This window comes from Pyrus communis, chromosome 14 (assembly GCF_041283825.1).
Source record: "Pyrus communis isolate YQ-2024b chromosome 14, ASM4128382v1, whole genome shotgun sequence".
NCBI lineage: Eukaryota > Viridiplantae > Streptophyta > Magnoliopsida > Rosales > Rosaceae > Pyrus > Pyrus communis.
Window position 1 is genome coordinate 21,201,469 of NC_142578.1, and position 22,567 is coordinate 21,224,035.

General features: G+C 34.4%; 2 protein-coding genes across 2 annotated transcripts; both read left to right on the top strand.

Moving 5' to 3' along the window:
• Positions 1 to 7,719: 7,719 nt before the first annotated feature.
• Positions 7,720 to 11,382, top strand: LOC137713048 (probably inactive leucine-rich repeat receptor-like protein kinase At5g06940). The gene is made up of 3 exons (XM_068452283.2): positions 7,720 to 8,451; positions 8,752 to 10,500; positions 10,785 to 11,382. The coding sequence occupies exons 1-3, from the start codon at positions 7,905 to 7,907 to the stop codon at positions 11,141 to 11,143; spliced, it is 2,655 nt and encodes an 884-aa protein (XP_068308384.2). The 5' UTR covers positions 7,720 to 7,904; the 3' UTR covers positions 11,144 to 11,382.
• Positions 11,383 to 16,965: 5,583 nt separating this feature from the next.
• On the top strand, positions 16,966 to 21,516 carry LOC137712128 (uncharacterized). The gene is made up of 7 exons (XM_088684003.1): positions 16,966 to 17,102; positions 18,685 to 18,749; positions 19,398 to 19,486; positions 19,589 to 19,662; positions 20,371 to 20,437; positions 20,526 to 20,586; positions 20,675 to 21,516. Exons 1-7 carry the CDS (start codon positions 16,966 to 16,968, stop codon positions 21,514 to 21,516), a joined length of 1,335 nt encoding a protein of 444 aa, XP_088540129.1.
• The last annotated feature ends 1,051 nt before the right edge of the window (positions 21,517 to 22,567 follow it).

Here is a 22,567-nt window from a genome sequence, read left to right on the forward strand (position 1 = left end):
AAAAAATAAAAAAGAAAAAAAAGTTGTATAGACCCAAAATTAATCACATTGTTGAAATTAGAACTACTTTTATAAAAAAAAATTAAAAAAAAAGAAAGAAATGTTGTATAGACCCAAAATTAATCACATTGTTGAAATTTAGAACTACTTTTATTAAGGCGGGGTATATTTGTGTTTAAATAGTATTATTATTTTTTAAATGGTTGAAAAATATTTGTACATACCCTTTTACTATTGAATAGGGACAGTGGGAGTTCAATTGCTAATGCTAAACTCAAAGAGTAAATAGGATAATGTTATTCACACATTTATTTTTATTTTTGATACACTTTTGTTAATTATTGACCATTGATCTTCTACGACACATTCGATTCAAGGGCCGAAAATTAAGAAGGTGTGTGACAAGTAACCAATTATCGTTTCAGTATTATATAAAAAGAAAAAATTATAGCATTTTGTTGATTGTAGGCCTATAATTTAAAAACTTATATGACATGAGTATACAATTACGATACCATCTTATGTTAATAAAATAAAAACACATACACAACGTGACAATATACATAATGCCATATAAGTCGTTCTCCTTGTGTTTCTACAAGCAAACAATATTTTGGTGAAAATTGTACTCACTTTCCACCGACTGCTGAAAAGCAATAGTATAGGCTAATGGAGTAGTGTGCATTATTGCTTGGTTTTTACCCGTGGCTCCCATAGCTTTAGCTTTCGCTCTCCCCACCACCCCCCATGCTTGTTCGGTTGTTTTCTCGATCAAATACAAAAAGGCCACCCTCCAAAGTTCAAATCCTTTTTTGGGACTCGGGGTTTCTGTTTAGGGAAAATTACATGCAAGTAGCCCCTTTCTCAGTCATGGAATTTTACTCCGCAATCGATTGTATATGTTGGAGAACAGAGTTCGACATAAAAATATTTATAGAATAAATTTTACCTTATTATTGAATGGTTCCACACAAAATTGTACCAAGAATTTTTGTAATAAAATTTGAGAATTATTATTGGCTTTCCAAAAATCTCAATTAGCATTCCAAATTTTCTATAATTAAAAGGAAATATACACTTATGAGGAATGTATAATGAGATTTTTGAAGTGGTAATAACAATTCTCTAAAATTTAACACTTGACAGAAGTGTGGAGGTGGTAAGTTGGAATAATATTTGCGTGTTTAGTAGTGGATCGCTGACCTACTTTGAAATCATGATAGTATACTAACATTCTCATTTCTGTATCTCTATCGTCTGCAAAATTTTATCATCTTTCTCCTTTTTAAGATATTCGATCGTGTAACGATAGTATATCCGCTTCTTTCTATCTCTGCAGTCAAGGGTAATATTTTGCTCCAACTCTCACATTTATGTACCAAATGAAAATAATTACATAGCATCTGTGTTATTGTCGATCTTTGGATGCTCAAAAAGCTAAGACGCTTTTGAGGAGGAGAACATGCATTATTGTTTAATCCGCATCTCACTATACTATTTATTAGTCAATTCATAAGATTAGGTTGCGACATTTTTTCATGGAAGAAGAGTGAATGGTCAGACAAACATCTTTTTATTGGTTGACATTCTCAGCTCCGAGTCACAAGCCAATACAAAATGGTAAATTTCTTGATTAAAATATGTTATGAAATAAGACTTTAGGCCTCAATATACAGGAATTCATAGCTCGATGAGCTAATGTTTAGCCAATTCCATGAGTTTGAACACCATGATCGATGCATATACGTAGATAACACAAATTGATGGTTTGAATTTGTAGATTCACCGTCACTGCAATATCTCATTCTAATAATGACATATTATATGTATTTTTGTTACACGACACGATATTATCGAACTAAAACATCACATAATGATATGACTGTTTCATGCAAGTCATTATCCATGGTTTGGAGTGGAAAGAGAGGTTGAGGATAAATAAAATGGTAATATACCAAACAGTAGAATTTACAGCTATTTGTTTGCTTTTAAGTTTGTAGTAGTTCTGGATCTCAGTTTCTAGGTATGATTGTGTGGGGGAAGGTTAGGATTGGATGATTAGGAATAGCAATATGTGCCACCACTTTTTTGGATCTCCTCGTGGTTTGTATCATGGCACATTGACCATTTTAATGCAGAATTATTAGTAGCATCCACCTAGTTCTACTGTTTTGGCATAATGTTTTCTAGACATTTTTGCATGCTTTTCCTACCCTTCTTTTGATTATTTTTTTACATTACTTGAAATGTTAGTGGTTTGTAATCTTACCATTGCACTCAAAATAGTATGATCTAGTGATATTTTTTTCCTAATTTAAATGAAATTTTGAGTTTAAATCTTGTTTCACGGGTAAAAAGATGGTCATTTAGATTAGTAATCTTATTTAAACAAACTGGGAGAAGCTAGGTCTATTTATCCTCAGGCCAAATTTCTTATTTTCTTTGTAGCAATAGAAATACAATCACATGGTTTTTCTTTTATATTGGGGGAGGGAGTATTCATGCCTAAAACCTTAGATCAAGGAATGCCTAAAACCTTAAATAGGATATAACATACAATTGAGCTTTAACGACTTGCTCCACCAACTAACAAGTATGTCGCTCCCAAGGGGAGGGTGGCATCGTTCTATCAGGGAATTAGTTCTTTCTAATTACTTTGAACGGAAAGGAAGTAGCCTACTTTGTAAATGATGAGTAATCCCAAGGTCTTGGCTTTCTAACCGTCTTGTGCAAATTAAGAGAATCAGGCTACCATTATAGTCCAACGACAAAACCTTATCATCTTTTCATTAAAAACAAGAAGGTATGATGAAACTATATAAAGCATAGCAAAATCAATATAATGTTTACGTAGAAAATCCTGAAAATATATCTACATAATTCAAAAGTATGAGTGATGGCCTTTCTTTTTCTTTTCCTAGTCAGTGTCAAAAGGCAAAATAATGAGAATGCTGAATTTAGTGCACATCGGAAGGCATCTCTTATGATGAAACATTAGTGAGGTAATGTCCTCCCCTCAACTCAATGTTTCCATCAAACTTATCTTACAAGCTGCAGGTTGTATTTGCTTCAAATGCGTTAATAATTATGTTTTTGTTTTTTTTTTTTTTTTTTGTCTTACAGCTGGATGTTCGAAGTAAGTAATCGATTGGACATTGTTAGCAGTCGTTAATGGAACCAATCAAATTTACTTTTGATTATTGTTGATTGGGAAGGCAATACCAAATACATAGAAAGAGCACCACCGAAAGGGAGGAAAGAGGCCATTTTTCAACAAAAATAAGTCAAAAATTTCGAAATCCAGTTTTCCTTCCAATTTCCAAATAATTTCGGAATATTCAGAGTTCTTAGAATTTTCGAAATTGATGTTATCTAGGAATTTTCAGAGTTGGACTTTACAGTTTGGTAAAAATTTGTGAACTTTTGAATAGATGTCATTCAATGTTTTTTTCCCCTTAACTTTGTAGTATATGTAGGTATGTTTATATTGGTGCGAATAGTAGTAGGGTGCTTGAAATCTCGACATGGTACAAGAGTGCGCCAATTCATTTTGCTTGAATTTAGTTCTTTACTTTACCTAGCCCGAATTATCGTGTTTACTTTATTGTCTTTCCTTTCAAATTTAAATGGTTGACGTGGAATTAATTGCATGTGTGGACACTATTGACTAGAAAAAAAAAAAGTGATATTCAAAATTGTTTTTTTTTTTTAACTGCAAAAAGAAGAAATTACAAAGAAAAACCCATTTCTATTAATTGGTCTACTGTTGGGATCACTGTTTTAAAAATTCCCGCCTAGAGCTGCCTAAGTACTAGGCGACTGACCATTGTCCCGATTAAGAAATAGATAACTTAGACCTGTTGAGCTGCCTATTAATTGGTCTAGAGCTGCCTAGGCGTTTGAAAATTAAGAAATGACACTTAGACCTGTTGAGGCGCCCGCCTAGACCACCTAGACCGCCTAGGCACCCGCCTAACCCGTCCAGACCCGTCTAGACTCCTATCTAGATGGCAACTCATTTAGATAGAAAATAGATAACTTTCCTTTTGCATTTTATTATTTCCAATAAATTGTAAGAGACTTATCGAACACTTAAATAAACACATTATATGTTTGCTTGTCATGTTTTCATTATGTTCCAATACTTCATAATATATATATATATATATATATATATATGTTATTTTATTTTCTAGTTTATGATGAAATTATATATATTTTAAGTATAAATAGACACTTATTTACACGAAATACAATAGATTTACTTAAATCCGCCTAGGCTTCTAGTTTATGATGAAATTATATATATTTTAAGTATAAATAGACACTTATTTACATGAAATACAATAAATTTACTTAAATTCGCCTAGGCTTTATCTAGCAATCTAGGCGGTAGGCTCAGCCCAACCGTCATTCGACTAGTGTTTAGCGTCTTTTAGAACCTTAGTTGGGATTACTATAGAAGATACTATGTTGAGTGTGATCACTAACTGCTACCCATGTGTGTTGTCAAGTTAATGATTTTGCTCATCGTCTATCTCGCTTCTCCTTTTTTTCTATTAGCTGTTATACCTAGTTTGAGAAACCTTCGAACCTCACATCAAATTTACTTGTTGGAAAATGTTTTAGTTAATGGGTTTGGCCCCCGTGCTTCTGTGGTTATATCTGATTTTGTAGTTATCAATGAAAGCTATGAGGTATTTTTCAAATCACGAGGGTGTGTAACCAAACTTGGACCCTATCTAAATTATGTCTCAATAAAGCAAAAGCGTCTGCTACAAAGTTGGTTTAACGAAAAAATGTTGATAAAAAATACGATCAAAATAACAAGCCACACGCTGAATTAAGAAGCGCACGTTACACAGTGACATTTTTGTTTCTTATATTTTCTTTCTGGTCTCAGTCCAAACTTTCCATCCGTCCAAAAACGTAGCCTAAAAAAACCAGGAATAGAAACTGGCTCCGGCCATAGCCCATGGCTTTGTACTCCGTCGTTTCCTGGTATTCTTACAGCTGACAACGACAAGGAAATTTGCACTAGATTTTTGCCAGAGCAGTGCAATTATGGCACTCGTCCTTCCTTCAACCTTTTACGTCCTTTCGCTTTCAATCTGTAAAGTCAACTTGCGATGAAATGGAGCTTCACTTGGACGTTTTCACCAACTGGGGACTGTTTTTTCACCGACCATCTCAGTGATTTCTCACCTTTTTACAGACCATTGAAAGTTTACCAGGGAGGACAACCTTTTGCTGCAGACTCTAGTCTTCCAATTCCTAATACCTATTACGGTTTTGTAGGTTTCTTAGTATGTAATACGAAGACTTTTCTTGAATTAAAATGGCGGGTTTGAAAATAATGTAGGAGGCAACAAGTGATCATTGAGTTGGTTAAAGTACCGCATATAAGGAATGAAACAGTATTTTCTAAAGTATTTTTAATATTAATCGAGTTTGGTTAAACTACCACCTACTAGGCTTAAACTATATTGGTCATCGAGTGGTACATGGTACATGTAAAGCTAGAGAAATGTAAATATATATCACGCTCCACTACTAATTATGATATTAAACTCTAAACATTAACCTTAAACCCAATCTTTTAACCCTAAACACTTACTAATTAAATTCTAAACTTCCAAAGAGGAGATGAACTTGTATGATACTACACTCTCTTAATGACGTCCAATGTTAATAGATAATAACATGTAACGTCATTATAACAGTGTACTGATCCACTCAAAGAGAAGAGAAATGTCTCGTGTGCCGTGCGGCATCTATGATCTAATCCAAGCTCCCGGTTGTCACGTGCGAAATGGACTTTTGCCTCTTGCTCTCAGTCCCAATTTGTCGTCACTTCGAGATTCCAAGTTCCTCACTCCAAGTTCACGAGGGCCAAACCTAACCAAACAACAAAATACCCGCTGACCGCTGCTCTTCTTTCTTGTTTACTTCCCTCTGACTTTTAACACCCTTTTTACAATTCACAGTTTTATTTACCTCATATACCCTTCAAAGTATACAGCAAGAAGAAGCTCCAATATGTGGATTGGATAGTTCACAACTTCACATCACACTTTACATTCCTGTTTTTTTGGTTACTATTTACTGAAGACTATTTACAGAGAAACAACTTATCTACACCTGTTCATATCGCTTCAAAACTAAAACATAAACTCGAGCTACTATTTATGAGTATGAGATTTTCCGATATCATTTTGAATGCATATATCAGTTTATGTAAGTTTTTTTCTAGTTACACGAGAAAAAGGTAAAATGCATGCGATAATGAATGAAGATTTCCATTCCAACAAGGGTTTCTGTGTGGTTGGTGGAAGGTCAAATCTTGTCCTCATTGTGTATTATATAATATATGTTTCTTAGGATTCTTTTCATCTACTGATAATTTTTTAAAGGAAAAAAAAAAAACACAGAAAATAGAGGTGGAGGTGGTGCTGAGATTGAAGACAGCATTTTCGTGCTAAATTTCAACTTTACAAATTATTAAAACGTTCTAGCTTTTTGAGCTTTTCTGTGTTAGAAATTTTGAATATTACAATAACTATTACCCGCGACTGCAATGCAATTAAAAAAAAAAAAAAAAAAAAAAAAAAAGGAGGACTGCAATGCAGAAATTAATTAAAATCTCAGTCTTAAGTTTGATGTGGTCATGATTAATCTTTTTTTAGCTTAATTTGGTAGCCGATTTCTATTGTAATGCTAATTTCACCGGTTGTAGTTGAACTCTATGAGAGCTTTGATTATATGAGATGTGGTCAGATATGCAGGGCAAATTAATTAAAAGTTGCTACAACACAACATAGAAGATGATGTGTGAGAAAGTGTAGGATTAGAGAAGGAGATGCTGTCCCATTGAAGTTTTTTCGTGGTCACAAGATATGAGTCGCACAAACCTGCATAATTGTGAGCTATGAAATTGATCTTGAACAACTTTTCTGTATCAGTATAGAAAATACATGATGTTAAAAAGAATCACAAGTTATTGAGTTATCACAACATATGTATTTATTTGTAGTCCAAATAAGTGGATACATATAGTTGTGTGAAAAGTAAGAACTCCTGTATATTTGACTAAAAAGAAAAAAAATTAAAAAGCATTTGTTTTGCGCAGTGCTGAATATGCAGGGGCAATTTTCAACAAGATATGCTTGCTGATCATAATAATGTTAACAATGGCCCATAAAAATGGTATATATTATATTCTGGAATTAAGTAAAGGAGGGCCGATTATCTGCCCTCCTGTTTGGATGCTTTTCTAATTATTTTTTATTTGTGCAGTTATTGTTTAGTCATATTAATATTTTATATTCTTATTATTTTTTATCTTATTATCTTTATAAAAAAATTAATATAAAATGTTAACGTAACTTAACCGTGACCGTACAAAATAAAAAAAGAATGAAAAAGACATCCAAAGAGGAGAGCGGACAACATGCCTCCTTAAGTAAATTTCCATTTTTTTTTCTTGTGCATGTTAGTTGAACTGCTCATTCAGTTTCGGATCAAGGGGTACAAAAAGGGGTGTGATATTCACATACTATTTTTTACTTTTCACATACGCTTTTAATTTTCGGCCGTCGGATTGAATGAATTGAAGAAGATCAACGGATAGAAATTAACAAAGATGTGTGAGAAGTAAAAAAGGGTGTAGATAGCACATCCCTACAATAATATATATTAGTTTAATGGAATTTTAAATGAATGCACTGTTTGTACCTCAACTTTTTGCAATCGTCAAAAGTTCCGATGTTATATCTTTTTGCTGATATGCCCTTTATCCCATCATACAAACCCAGCAAATCCTCAACTCCTCTCACTTCTGACTCTCGCTCTCTCTCTCCCCACTTCACTGATAGCTCTCTTTCTGATTTCTTCCTTCTCCTCCAATGGCTACTTCCTGCAAACATCCTTTACTTCTCTCTCTAATAATCTCCACATTTTTCCTTCTCACTTCAGCATTATTATCAGAACCAGACATTCTTCTCACCTTCAAGGCCTCCATTAAAGATCCCCAAAACTCACTCTCAACCTGGTCCAACAACTCGGGCACCCACTACTGCCAATGGCCTGGAATCACCTGCACTGCCACCACCACCACCACACTCTCCGTCACCTCCCTCAACCTCCAAAGCTTCAATCTTTCAGGTGACATCTCACCCACAATCTGTGGGCTCCCTTATCTGTCAGAGCTCAACCTTGCAGACAACTTCTTCAACCAGCCCATCCCTCTCCACCTCTCTCAGTGCACTTCTCTGGAGACTTTGAATCTCAGCAACAATTTAATCTGGGGTACAATCTTGAACCAGATTTCTCAGTTTGGTAACTTGAAAGTTCTCGACTTGAGCAAAAACCGTGTTGAAGGAAACATCCCACAAGCCATTGGTGCACTCCACAGCCTCCAGGTTCTCAACTTGGGAAGCAACTTGCTTACGGGTAGGGTATTTCGTTTGCGGTCACAAAGTATTTTCGATATTAGGATTAAGTCAATCAACATTATATGCTTTCGATATTTGATCTTAGTTGGAAAGTAACTTGCTTTCAAGTAGAGTATTTCGTTTGGGGTTAAAAAAAATTTGCTATTAGAATTAAATCAATCAATATATATTTTTCCTTTGGATATTGACCTTAATTGAAGAGGAAAATTTTTTCTATTGACTCTGTTAATTAGAAAATAAAGTATCATGACGGAATATGAAATTATTTATTGATCAAAACGGAATTTTGTATTTTCAGGTAGTGTGCCTTCTATTTTTGCGAATTTGACTGAGCTAGTTGTTCTTGATCTGTCTCAAAATACATACTTGGTGAGTGAGATTCCTACCGACATTGGGAAGCTTGTGAAGCTTGAGAAGTTGTTCTTGCAAAGCTCTGGTTTTCATGGTGTAATTCCTAATTCCTTGGTGGGTTTACAAAGTTTGAGTGCTTTGGACTTTTCCCAAAATAACTTAACTGGTAGGGTTCCTCAGATACTAGGGTTTTCTCTCAAAAACTTGGTGTCCTTTGATGTTTCAGAGAATAGGCTTTCTGGGTTTTTCCCAAATGGCATCTGTAACGGAAAATACCTTATATACCTCAGCCTTCACACAAATGTGTTCAATGGTACAATACCTAACTCCATTAGTGAATGCTCAAGGCTTGAGGTGTTTGAAGTTCAAAACAATTTGTTTTCTGGGGATTTCCCAGTTGGGCTTTGGTCATTGCCCAAAATTAAGCTCTTAAGAGCTGAGAATAATCGGTTTTCGGGAGAAATACCTGATTCAGTATCAATGGCTGGTCAGTTGGAGCAGGTTCAAATAGATAACAACAGCTTCACTAGCAAAATTCCTCATGGTCTTGGGTTAGTCAAGAGTTTATATAGATTCTCTGCTTCTCTTAATGGTTTATATGGTGAACTCCCAACAAACTTCTGTGACTCCCCTGTTATGAGTATAGTGAATCTCTCCCACAATGCGCTCTCGGGTCAAATTCCTGAGGTTAAGAAATGCAGGAAGCTAGTGTCATTGTCTTTGGCAGACAACAATCTTAGTGGGAGTATCCCAGAATCTCTTGGTGAATTACCAGTGCTAACTTACCTTGATCTTTCTGACAATAAGCTAACCGGTCCCCTTCCACAGGCGCTTCAGAACTTGAAGCTTGCACTCTTCAATGTTTCCTTTAATCAGCTATCTGGTAGAGTCCCCTATTCTCTTATCGCAGGCCTCCCAGCTTCATTTCTTCAAGGAAATCCTGACCTTTGCGGTCCAGGATTACTCGACTCTTGTTCTGATGACCAGCCAAGACGCCATTCTTCTGATCTTACGACATTGACAAGTGCCTTGATATCTTTAGCTTTTGCTGTTGGAACTCTGATTATTGCTGGTGGGTTTATTTTTTATCATCGATATTATAAGCAGCGAGCTCAAGTTGGCCTTTGGCGTTCGGTGTTCTTTTATCCTCTCAGAGTCACTGAGCATGACTTGATGATGGGAATGGATGAGAAATCTGCTGCAGGGTGTGGTGGGGTGTTTGGTAGAGTTTACATTGTAAGTTTACCAAGTGGTGAACTTGTTGCTGTGAAGAAGCTTGTGAATTTCGGGATCCAGTCTTCGAAAACTTTGAAGACTGAGATCAAGACCTTGGCCAAGATAAGGCATAAGAACATTGTAAAAGTTCTGGGATTCTGCTATTCTGATGATTCAATATTTCTGATATATGAGTTCCAACAGAAGGGGAGCTTGGGGGACTTGATCTGCAGACCTGATTTTAATTTGCAGTGGAGTGTTAGATTGAGAATTGCCATTGGCATTGCACAAGGACTGGCATACCTTCACAAGGATTATGTTCCTCATTTGCTTCATAGAAATCTCAAGTCAAACAATATCCTTCTGGATGCAGAGTTTGAACCAAAGCTCACAGATTTTGCTCTCGACAGAATTGTGGGAGAAGCTGCCTTTCAATCAACCTTGGCTTCGGAATCTGCTTTATCCTGTTACAATGCGCCAGGTAAGAGAATTGCAAACTGAAACGAATTTTTGCATGCAGTTTGTTGCTGCATATTTATCCTCGTACTAATGTTTTCGCTGGAACTATTGCTAGCTACTCTTCCGCATCTTATGTTGCATAGATATGTGTCTTAGATTAACATCATATATGTGGTCTTTGAATATTTTCTTGATCATTGAATTATTCTGATGGTAATCAAAACTTGACAAAGACTGGTGACATGCTGACATGTTGCTACCGAAAGATTTGTTCACTCTCTTATGACATATATTTGTTGATTGCAGAATGCAAGTACAGTAAGAAAGCAACTGAACAAATGGATGTTTACAGCTACGGTGTTGTACTATTGGAGCTAGTGACAGGCCGGCCAGCTGAGCAAGCGGAGCCATCCGAGTCTCTTGACATTGTAAAGTGGGTGCGACGGAAGGTCAACATTACAAATGGCGCTGTCCAAGTTCTCGATCCCAAAATAAAAAATTCTTCCCATCAAGAGATACTAGGAGCTTTAGAAATTGCTCTCTGTTGCACTTCTGTGATGCCGGAGAAAAGACCTTCGATGTCTGAAGTCGTGAGATCACTTCAGTCCCTGGACTTGAGGACCCACGGGGCAGTTATCGACTTCTCTTCCTTTGAGGAACATTGAGCTTCGCTGCTTCAGTCTGAACATTGAGTTACAATTGCTGCAATTTTTAGTTGCTTTGTATGTAAATTAAATTAAACTTCACGGATTCACTTGTGATGGGGGAAAAAAAGATAGGGTTGGGCATGGTTTTTTGTGTCTGTTGTTCAACAGAAGATGATTTGGGATTTGGGATTTGGTTAACAGTAAAGGGATTTTTACAGTATAATATGAATGCCATAAATATGTGTTCTGGTTTGAGAGAGGCTTGAGTTTTGTTGTAGATGGTAACCATATCCAACCCTTGGACAAATTAAAGATGGGTTCCTAATTCTATGGACAATCATGGATTGTCAATTACACTCCATTAAACCAAACCTTAAATAATCCAGTAAAGTGTTATCCGCGGGCCATTTTCACCTCGTGCACATCCATGTTCATTTTTATTTTTGACATTTGAACACCACTTGCTATCTAAGTTCACCACAATTTCTATGGACACACAGCTGAAAATATAATTTTCAACTTTTTTATTTTTTAAGAATACCACATTTATTTCCAAACTGCCCTAAACACAACACACTGCACCCACCAACTCGCACCACCAACACCACCCCCACCACATCTCAAACAACGCCGGCCACTATTACCAACAACGAATCGCTGACTGCCATGACACATTCCTATTAGCTAATAGCATCCACGTATAGCGGCTAGAGATTCATTATTTTGTGAAGGATAATACTAAGGAGATGAAATTTATAAACCAAATGATGTATTACCAATAAGAAATAAATACGTTAATCGACACTTGGATCAACCCACTCAATATCCGAGAGAGGGTAGGCTTTTGGCGGCCGCAGAGACGGCGGATAAAGCAGTGGATAACGCAGCGGATGATACGTACTTGGAAATAACCGGGTCATAGAAAAGTCTTTCATGCCTCGACTCTCCCTCGGTTCGTTCGGAAATCATGGTAGTCTTTTCATGGAGATTATTGGGAACGGGAATGGGCGATCGTAAATATCTTGCTATTAATTGTAATTCCTGGGTCTTTGCTCATTTGTAAGGTCAAGGTTGCTAAAGTCTGTTAATAATCCAATCATCAACAACCATATTATTTAGTTTACACAATTTGATTTAAAATTTTGATCTTCCTAACATTACCGTTTGTAAAAGAACGAAAATCTAAATAAGCAAATTGCAATTTGCATTCTCTCCCTCGCCTCACCTATCTCACTCTCTCTCTCTCTCTCTCTCTCGTTTCTACCTTCTTCATAATCTTTTCCTTTTTTTTATTTTTATTTTGTGTGTGTGTGTGTGAGGAGAGAGGAAGTGGTTGGGAGGAAAGAAGAGAGAGAAAGAAAAAGAGAGGGTTGGGGGAGGCTGAGTGGAAAAGGAGAGGGAAGATAGAGGTGGACGAGAGGAGAGAGGAGAGAGGAGAGAGGAGAGAGAGGGGGTGAGGCCGGATGGAAGAGGACAGAGGGGAGAGAGAAAAAATAAAAAGAGGTGGATGAGAGAGGAGAGAGAGAGAGAAGGGATGGGGCTGGGGGAAAATGAGAGGTAGAGAGAAGAAAATGACAATCTTAGAGCATTTTCAAAGGCGTTATTGTATTTTTCAACCGAAATATTAATTTCTATGTGGTATATGGTATAACATGGAATGGTAACAAGGGAAATTGTTATTAAATTTGACAGTAGCTTCAAATTTATTTTTAGTAATTAATAAATGTTTTTCATAATTTTTATTCTTAATTTTTGTTTTAAAAATACTAATTAAAATTATAAAAGTAAATAATGTAATAAATAATAGTTTAAATTTGACATATCGGTTTGAGAAGATTTTTTTTTATTTTTAAAATCAATATGCCACATAAGACTTCAAATTTAAATTTAATGTTTAAAATTTGACATATCTTTTAGAGATGTTCTTATTGGGTCAGTTTTATTGGGCTATTTAATGTTTGGTTTTGTCCTAAGAATTAAATAAAAATATCACAATGTGTTTTGTTATGATTCAAAATGTTGAAACCTTTTTTTATTAGTTTTTCTTAAAACATTCTTTTGGAGGCAAGAATGCTACCAAATAGCTAGATAATATCGTGAGGAATGATTAAGATTTTTTAACAGGTTTAAGAACTTATATATTCTAAACTCAAAAGAAAAAAAATGTATGGAATTATTTTTAAAGAGTAAATTGGCCGTTAGATTTGTAACCTAGTTATATGCATCTTTATAGGATTAAGGGCAAGAAAATGACCATATTACTCCTTAAAGTGTGTCACGTGCGAGTTACGTGACATAGCTTGGCCGCAAATTGGATAAAACAACTTCGAATTTTTTAGTAGGAATGAAATTGATAATTTTTTTAAAAATTAATTTACCAAAATAATAATATTATGGACTTGATTTTCACTTGGATAATAATTCAATCGGTAATTTACTAAAAATGAAAAACAGAACGGTTAACAAATAAAAAACAAAGTATGACAAAGTATTTGTATACTTTCAATAATATTTTCGTCCAATATATCTTATGTTCATGCCTTTCAAAAGAAGAAGGAAAAACCAAAAAAAAAAAAAAAAAAAAAAAAAAAAAAGAAGTTGCTGGAGTTTTGTGAATAATACAAATTTGTTGGCGCCATCGGACAATAAATTCCAAGCATTCAAGGCAACACAGCCAAACTTTCTTTCATGCATACAGTGACAACATTATCTCTTCCAAATTAGACCAAGTGGCATGCTTCATTGTAAAACCACTATTAATTTGCAGATATTTGTGCATTTGATACGAGGCAGTTTCTAAATCTTAATATAGTCCTCTCATCAGATTAATTAACTTAATTTCCATTTAATTACTAAAATCTTGATAATTATCTAAACACGATACTTTGACAGAGAAAGGAATCCAAAATGAAACGATTTTGAATATAGCTGTAAGCAATTTTTAAAAGTGGTAGCAGATGACTAGTGAGCATCTTCGTGACACAAGACCCATGTTTTCTACAAAAAGTTGGCAAGCTTGAGTGTTAATGCATCTGGACATCCACCTTAATTTTGCAAAAATACATGATTTTAGAATTTAATTTTATTAAATATAGTAGCCAATATCTCATCAACTTCTACTAATATTATCACTAAGCATTGCAATTTAGAGACCATAAAACGTAGCCCCTTTTAAGACATATGCGTAAAACCCTGTTGCGCATGCAAAGCAAATTGGGACTAAAACGCTTACACTTGCAAACTGGTTGGTGGTAATGCCTTTAAATTTTGCTTCACTTTCCTCTTTTCTATCTTGTCTTGGTTCACTTTCCCTTCTCCGTTTTGTTCTTCAAGTACGCTATCCATCACTATCCATCTTGGCGAAACATTTATCAAAATTCTAGATTTGGGTTTAATTACAATATATCTGTATATAGGATTGTGAAGGTTTTAGTTTGCTTTGAAGAGATCTCAGTCACAAAAGAAGAAACTCAGGTACTTTTCATAAACATTCAGGTCACGTACGAAGAACAAGTAGTTTATTACTTAATGTGATATGTATCTTGTTTCCTTTAGATGATGCATTGTCTATATACATTTTCATCATCTTAAATCAGATTAGTTGCTTTTAAGTTAGCTCTTTTGAGGACAAATAAAATTTATCAGCATTGCCTTCATTTTTGCTCAATGACATTTATCATGTGGTGTCTTACAATCACTAATTTTTTATTTAATGGATGAAAGCATTTCCAAATCTATATTACCTACAATTCACTCCCTCTTCAACAAACTAAGGTGATAGCTAGAGTGTTGTTTTCTTTTTTAATTGGTCACTCTTCATTAACCATGACCACATCGTTGAAAGAAAATGATTTTCGCTGTCCCATTTTGCCTTCTGCACTTGTAGTATTTGGAATGAATGAAGAAATAAAAAAAATCAGGAGACGTGAACAACCTTTTATTTGGGTGTGCAGACACACTCACATCACCTACACAGGCACACACAGAAATACACAAACACACACTAGTGTTGATTATGAGTTAGGATGCAGCACACACTCTATATGTTATATTTCAACAATGTAAATCGTCTATTTTTTAGGTCTTACTCAAAGATCATCCACATAGAAATTTTTTAATATTTGAATATAGTATAGATATCAATTGCTCTCTTGCTTATTTTCGTAGTTGAATATTTTCCCTAATTTATTGCATTCATTTAGATATATTTCCTAACTTGTGATGTCCTACCAACTGTTTGCTAATTTGGTTTTGGGTGCTTATTTTTTCACTTTTGATTACCATCCATATCTAAAAGTTCACAATGCATTTTGTATAGAAATGAGAAAAAGCTATAATCAATTATTTCCCCTCCTTGAAAATTTCTCAAAAAACTAAAAAACACTAAAGTAATAAGTTACAAAAAAGAACGAGTAACAATCTCGCATAGTCACATTGATATTTACAAACTCCGGTCGCCGGGTAAGTTTTGTTCAATCAGAATTTGTGGTATTCCATTCAGCTTAATGTTTTTGTTTTTCATGTTTTCAGTCTACTTATGTTTATTAAGCATGGTTATATCTCAAAATATCTCTGAATTTGAGTAGGTTGTTTTCAAGATCTAACCAATCAGTAAGTCAACATTTGAGTCCACTCAACAACATTTCTCATGATTTGGATGATCAATATTTAGGTCATCGAAAAATCATTCTTCTTTAAAACTCAATCAAATTAATCATATAAATTGTTTAATGTTCTAATAGTTATTGAACATTTGGTTTACAATAGTAGTCAAATGGCTTATACAAGATTTGATTCTGGAGAATTTTGTAAAGGGTGATTTTATAACGATGACTTAAAACAAAGGATTCAAATCATGAGATCAGTATATGGAGTGAGTCCAAACGAATGGTTCTCGTCGGATTTGTTTATGCAGTAACTTCTATTGGAGTGGAATAACATAATTGTGAAACTCGAACAAGTTCGTTCAAGAATTCTCATAGCCCCAATCTAGCTATTGTTTTTTTTTTTTTTTTGTAATTTCATTTTTAGGCCTAAAGTGATCCTCTCATTGTTTGATAGCAAGTTTTATTTGAACTTTTGTAGAGTTGCATTACAAGTCATGCTTGATATCTACTTTGTTTATGTATATCTATATTTTTGGTTCCATTATTTCCATATTTCATTGCATTCTCCAATTCGAGTCAAGTCTTTGGATATAATCTTGATCCTCTTGTTGTTTCCTACCTATTCAAGAACTATTATAAATGTAGTTGTTCAATCATTTGTTGTGCTTGTTATTATTTAGTAATTTTTATTGGATATACTAATCTAGTTCTCATCACTTCTTAAGTATTGTTTTTGCAGGACTATTCTCAGCTATTTCACAATCAAGTGTGCACTATGCAATCAAGTGATAACTTTCTTTTCCCTTATCACTTTTCAAGTCATTCAAGTAGCTCTGAACTAAGGAGCTCGTTCCTTCATCAAATGCAAAGTGATGGTCTATCACTTCATCTGCAGTCACATATTTTTGCTAATGAACTAGATGAGACTTTTACTAATTTTCAAAACAACACTTCAGAAGCAAATAAGTACCCTTTGCAACCCAATACTCAAATATCAACACTTGGGAACTCATTTGAAGTGCCTACTCAGAATACTTCTTTCTTTCCGAACGATCCATCGTTATCATCACTGCCTGTAGAAAGTGTTATGGGGTTTGTTGGTGACAACAATAATATCAAGAGTTGTGTAAACACTTCTGAAGAGAATTCTTTGAGGTAACCAAAACTTACTTATTTTTTTAACTCAGTACTATATATCAAAGAGTTGTGTTACTATTTAAGTATTGTTCAACTATGATTATTTCCAAGTACAGCAATCAAGAAGAGAATGATAGTTTGAGTGGAAAAAGTCCGCTGAAACGTAAACGACGTCGTAAAATCTCTGAACGCAAATTTTCTGATAGAAGCTCTCATTTTCGCGGAGTTTCAAGGTATGCCTTTCTTGTCTTATTATAAAAAATAAATACATTCAAATGTCTAATTAGCTAGATTAGTGTCATCTTCCCCTTGCACCTAAATTCATTTTCCCTCCCCACAATTCAATGCCCCAATGAGTTTACTTGGTTCCTAAATCTCTAACAAGATTTTGTATCGACACAAAGGAATTAGTAGATTACAAGATTGTATTGAATCACTCAAGGCCCATATTTCAACTACATCAAAGACACAATAATAAAAATAAGTGAAGATTGCGACCTCTATAATAATTTTGTTCCAATGTGCTACCTAAAGGCTAATTTTGACTATATATTGTCCAAAAATTGCACAGGGAAATTTGAACTTTCTTATATGTATGGTCATATATTGTTCATGAAGAGTTATGCGCAAGCCATTACATGACACCAGTAACACATCACTTATTTATAGATTGATGACTCTAAGAAGATAAACATTAAATTTCGTTCTTAATCCTAATTCTCAAGTTAGCCACAAAGGAAATTTCACGAATTTTATAACATACATTCCCATCATTCAAATAAACTACTTATATTGTCACTTAGTATAACGGTCTAATGATATTCTTTTTTTACTTGTAAGCGAGAGATATTCGGTTCGATTTTTAGCAAAGGCGAATTCAAACCAAATTATTATAATTAGCCAATTATGAGGTTTAGCTCACTCCCCACTTTTTAGGTTGTGTTTGATATGTGCAAAATGAGACTTGGGAATGATAAATCATTTCTTACCCATGTTTGGTTAATCCAAAATTTGAAATTGTGGGGGAAAAATGTAATAATAATATTTTTTTTAAAACAAAATTTGTGATAGATCTTAGAGATGGGAAAACCAAACCCATGAAGGATGGACGGTTTGTTCCCAGGTGCACTTTTGCTTACCATTCTTAAGTGATGGTAATGTTTACCATCCTATTTATTACTATAAAATGAGTTTAAATTTCAAGATCTGTGTAGCTATTTATCACCGTTAGATAAGTTCAAATTTTAAAATTTGTATATATCCAATGCATAGATCTCGAAATTTAAATTTATCTTACATTGATAAATAAAGTGGTGAGCAAAAATATTCCCTTAACCCCCCCCCCCCCTCCCCCAAAAAACCCTTTTCCCAACATTTATTACACAATTTTAGCATTCATTACAAAATTTTAGAACAAAACTAGCCTCATCAAATATTGAAAAATTAGTTATACTCATAATAACTCTTTATGCTCAATATTTATTCTAATTTTATCTTCTATTAAAAATAAAATACAATTTATCTCTTTATTTCATATTTACTTGCACATCTTTACCAAACATGTTAATAGAAAAATATATTTCTCACTCCTTAGGAAAAGGTGCGCAAAACTATTCCCCATTAATTTCGTGTATCAGAAGCATTCTTAATGTAGATAATATGCTGAAATGCTTATGTGAGTCTTCCGGCCTCCGGAAATGTAGATTATCGTGGCAAAGCCACCAACTGGTCCTTTTAAAAAAAAAAAAAAAAGATCCTTTTAAAAATTTAAAAAAAAAAAAGAAAAAGAAAAAAGATGAACTTGCTATATTATAGGTACCCAAACGGACGTTTTGAAGCATTCATATGGGATAACACCATACAAGAAAACAAAAAAACAGGTAAAATTATTTTATTTTCCATTTCCCTTCTTTTGTTACTAATGATGCAACATTTTAATTATTCGCTAACTTAATTTTTGGTTTTCTCTTGTTCCTTCCATCAATGCACGTTCGGCAGTTTATATTGGTGAGTGAATTTCTTACATAACTCTTTCGTTTTGAACTTGAAATTACATCTTTAATGAGGCACACACCAAAAAATTAAAAAAGATATAGATAATTTTAATAATTCATAACCTATATTTTCTTTTTCCAAATGATAAACTAAACTTTTATGATCCTCAACCTTATAAGGGAGATAACTATTGACTCATAAAAATTACTGCAATTAAGCTATTTAATATTACAAGCTAGTAGTATTTTTGCCCCTTGTGAATGATAAATCTTAGGTTCGACTTTCGTAGATAGTGAGTTCAAGCCAAATTATTATGGTTGATTGGAATAGCCTAAGTGCCACTCATTAGTATAAATATGTCGTTATATTAAAAAAATTGGTAGGTGAATGATATCAGTTAGTGTAGTGTATATTTAGAGTAATGGCATATTTTGTCCCTTTAATGTGGTATTTAGAGTAGTAAAATCATTTGTAATAAAAAAAATATTGCAATGAAAAAGAGAAGTTAAGTGTGGAGTTCTCAATATTGGCAGGTGGATTTGATACAGAAGAGGATGCGGCTAGAGCTCATGATCTTCTTGCTTTAAAGTTATGGGGAAAGTCTGCTGGATTAAACTTCCCAGTATGTTAAAATTATGATTTGCTTATCGTTAATTTAAGATTATATATATTCCCTCGTACAGGGACTTACGGAACTAATCTTGCATATCTTTATATAACGTAGTTGGAGATGTACACAAAAGATTTGGAGGAGATGAAGAACATGACCTATGATGACTATTTGCTCCGGCTTAGAAGGTCACAATGTTAATTTACAAATTGAACTCATATATTCCATAGAAAGATAATTGTTCTTCTTATAATGTTTTGCTACTTGCTAGTGATCTGGCATATTGTAGAGAAATTTGCACATATACCACTTAGACTTCTATAAATGTGCATGGTTACCTTGAACAAATGAATGTTTATGCATTGAAGCTCCTGAACTTTTCTCTATGTAGCAAAATGCCACATAACTCATGTTAAATGATGATGTTATCCACATGGCTCCCATATTTTTGCTAACATGGCTGCAAACATTTATGCCATGTTAGCAAAAAATTATACCACAACATGGCTGCTTATTTTTTATCTTTAGAAAATACTTGAGTATTTAGTATGAGTATTTACATTTTTTTTTTTTTTAGCAAACTTACACTAAGGAGGTGGGAGAGTGGGTTAAGCCTCATACTAGGCTAGCCATAATAATATGGTTCAAATTCGATCTCCAAAAACGAATTTGAACCACATTATTACTAGCTCATTGTGAGACTAAGCCCCACCCCCCCCTCTCATTTAGTGTAAATAATGTTGTTTCCTCAAAAAAAAAAAAAAAAAAAAATAACTCACTAGTGAGTACCTAATTATTACCCTTTTTTTGTCTTTTTGAATTTTTTTTATTAAACAAATCAGTTTTGTCATCCCATATCCATTGATTTCTTGTATCTATACCTTGTCAAATTTCAGAGGCAGTGCTAGCTTTGGCAAGGGCGTATCAATTTATCGTGGAGTTTCAAGGTATTGTAACCACCAAGCCCCTTCCATCTCTCTCTCTCTCTCTCTCTCTCTCTCTCTCTCTCTCTCTCATAGTCAACCATTGAAACAGGAACTCGAATAGTAAGAAATGGCAAGCTAAAATAGGGAAAGGTACAGGGTTCAAAGGCTTTTATCTAGGCACATTTGGTAAGTCCTAAGACCCCTTATGCCTCAGTTTATACAAACTACTTGAAGAACTTAATTATTTGTCTCACATTGAACTAATTATATCCAGATACTGAAGAGGAAGCAGCCAGAGCTTATGATGTTGCACTGATAAAGACGAAAGGCACAAAATCTGTTACAAATTTTGATCGAAGTCAGTATGATGTGAAAAGAATTCTTGAGAGCTCAATGATTCCTATTGGAAAGGGTGCTTCAAAGATGTTAAGGTGGTCTTCAGCTGATGATGTCCTGGAAAGCAGAAGAAACAATACTGAACAGAAAACTCCTATGGTACAACCATCACCATCATTCGAACCAAAAAGTTATCATACCATATCACCCTTCGCTAATAATTCGAATGCCAATCAATATGTAGACCCATTCCTCCATGCCTTCGAGAATACTAACAATTTCCCAAACTTTAGCTCTTCCTATAGTCTTCAAAACACCCAATTTCCTATTTATCCTCAAACAATTAACCCCACTTTCCTTCCAGGATTGACTAACATTGATCCAGGCCCGAGCTATATCGGAGAATCCTCGGCCAGTCAAGTTCCTGAGGTGAGCTTGGACACGATGCTGGTAGAGATTAATGAGAACCATGGCAGTCAGGTGGTTTCTTGGGACTTGGAAGCAATATTGGCAGAGACCAACGTGAGCCTGGGTAGTCAGGTTCTTGAGGTGAGTTTGGACGAGAGTCTTGGCAATGACATCATCAATGAAATGATTCCAGTAACTGGTAATGTAGGAAATGGAAACTCAACCATTATACCAGGAAATGCAGCAAATGGAAATGTTTTTGAAGACTTTGGAATGGAAGACGTGTCAGGTGGATCAGACAGTAGCTTTTCTTCTACACTGGAGATGTTCTTGATGAACTTTGAAGGTTCTAAATGTAATGCACGAAATTAGGTGCATAAACAAAAGCAACTTAGAAATCGCTCTCTGTTGCTTTTGCGGAAACTTTAGTTTCAGTCTAAACATTGGATTACAAACTACATTTTAGTTTCCATTGTATGTCAATACAACTCAATTTTTGATATTTAACTTGTGATTGCGAAGAAAAAGATAGGGTTTGCATTGTTTGTCAGTTGAACTCAGTTCCATACTCCACCTACGTGGATCCTTGGAATTGATTCAATTTTTTATTTATGAAATTATATTACTTAATTACATTGGAATTTATATACAAATAATGACATTGCCCCCCCATAAAAGGTAGGCCAACTTTGCCACTAAATGATTGGTTCCACTCTCTTACTCACAAGCATTCGAGCTATATCCCCTTTTTTTCAATTATAGTCAATTTGTTATCAAGTTGATGGGGGGATTTGTTTGTATGATGTATATTCAAATATCATGTTATAGATCATAGAGATGCCATTGAACCACAAAAGTCAAGCATAATTTTGTAACAGAAAAGATGAAGTAAAATACATACCTACATCACCAGATGAAGATGATGAAGCCATGAAAGCCCTTTGTAATAGTTAACCTTCTCCTCTTTAGCAATTTAGAAGTGCTCTCAAAGAATAGGGCTTTGAATCAAATCGAGCAGTACCTTGCAAGAGCAGTGGCTAGCGTTTATATACTAAGATAATCCTATTAGAATCAATATAGGATTCAACTATCCAATCCACATTAAAACATATGATTAGACACAATCCTAGTACTATCTCAAGTCCACAAAACTTGAAATACTATATCAGTACTATCAATCCCATAAGGATTAGGATTACTAAAGCTTATTAATAGGACTTTTCCATATCTAATTCTCACACTATAAGCAGATCCAATGATATGTTCATACTCATATACTAACATTCTCCCACTTGAGCATTAAACATAACATCCAGTATATCGAATTTATGGAAGTGATCACCAAGTCTGAATTAACCAAAAGCTTATCACTACATTCAAATTCACCTATACATTTCAAAGCACAGAATTCTAGGACTCCATC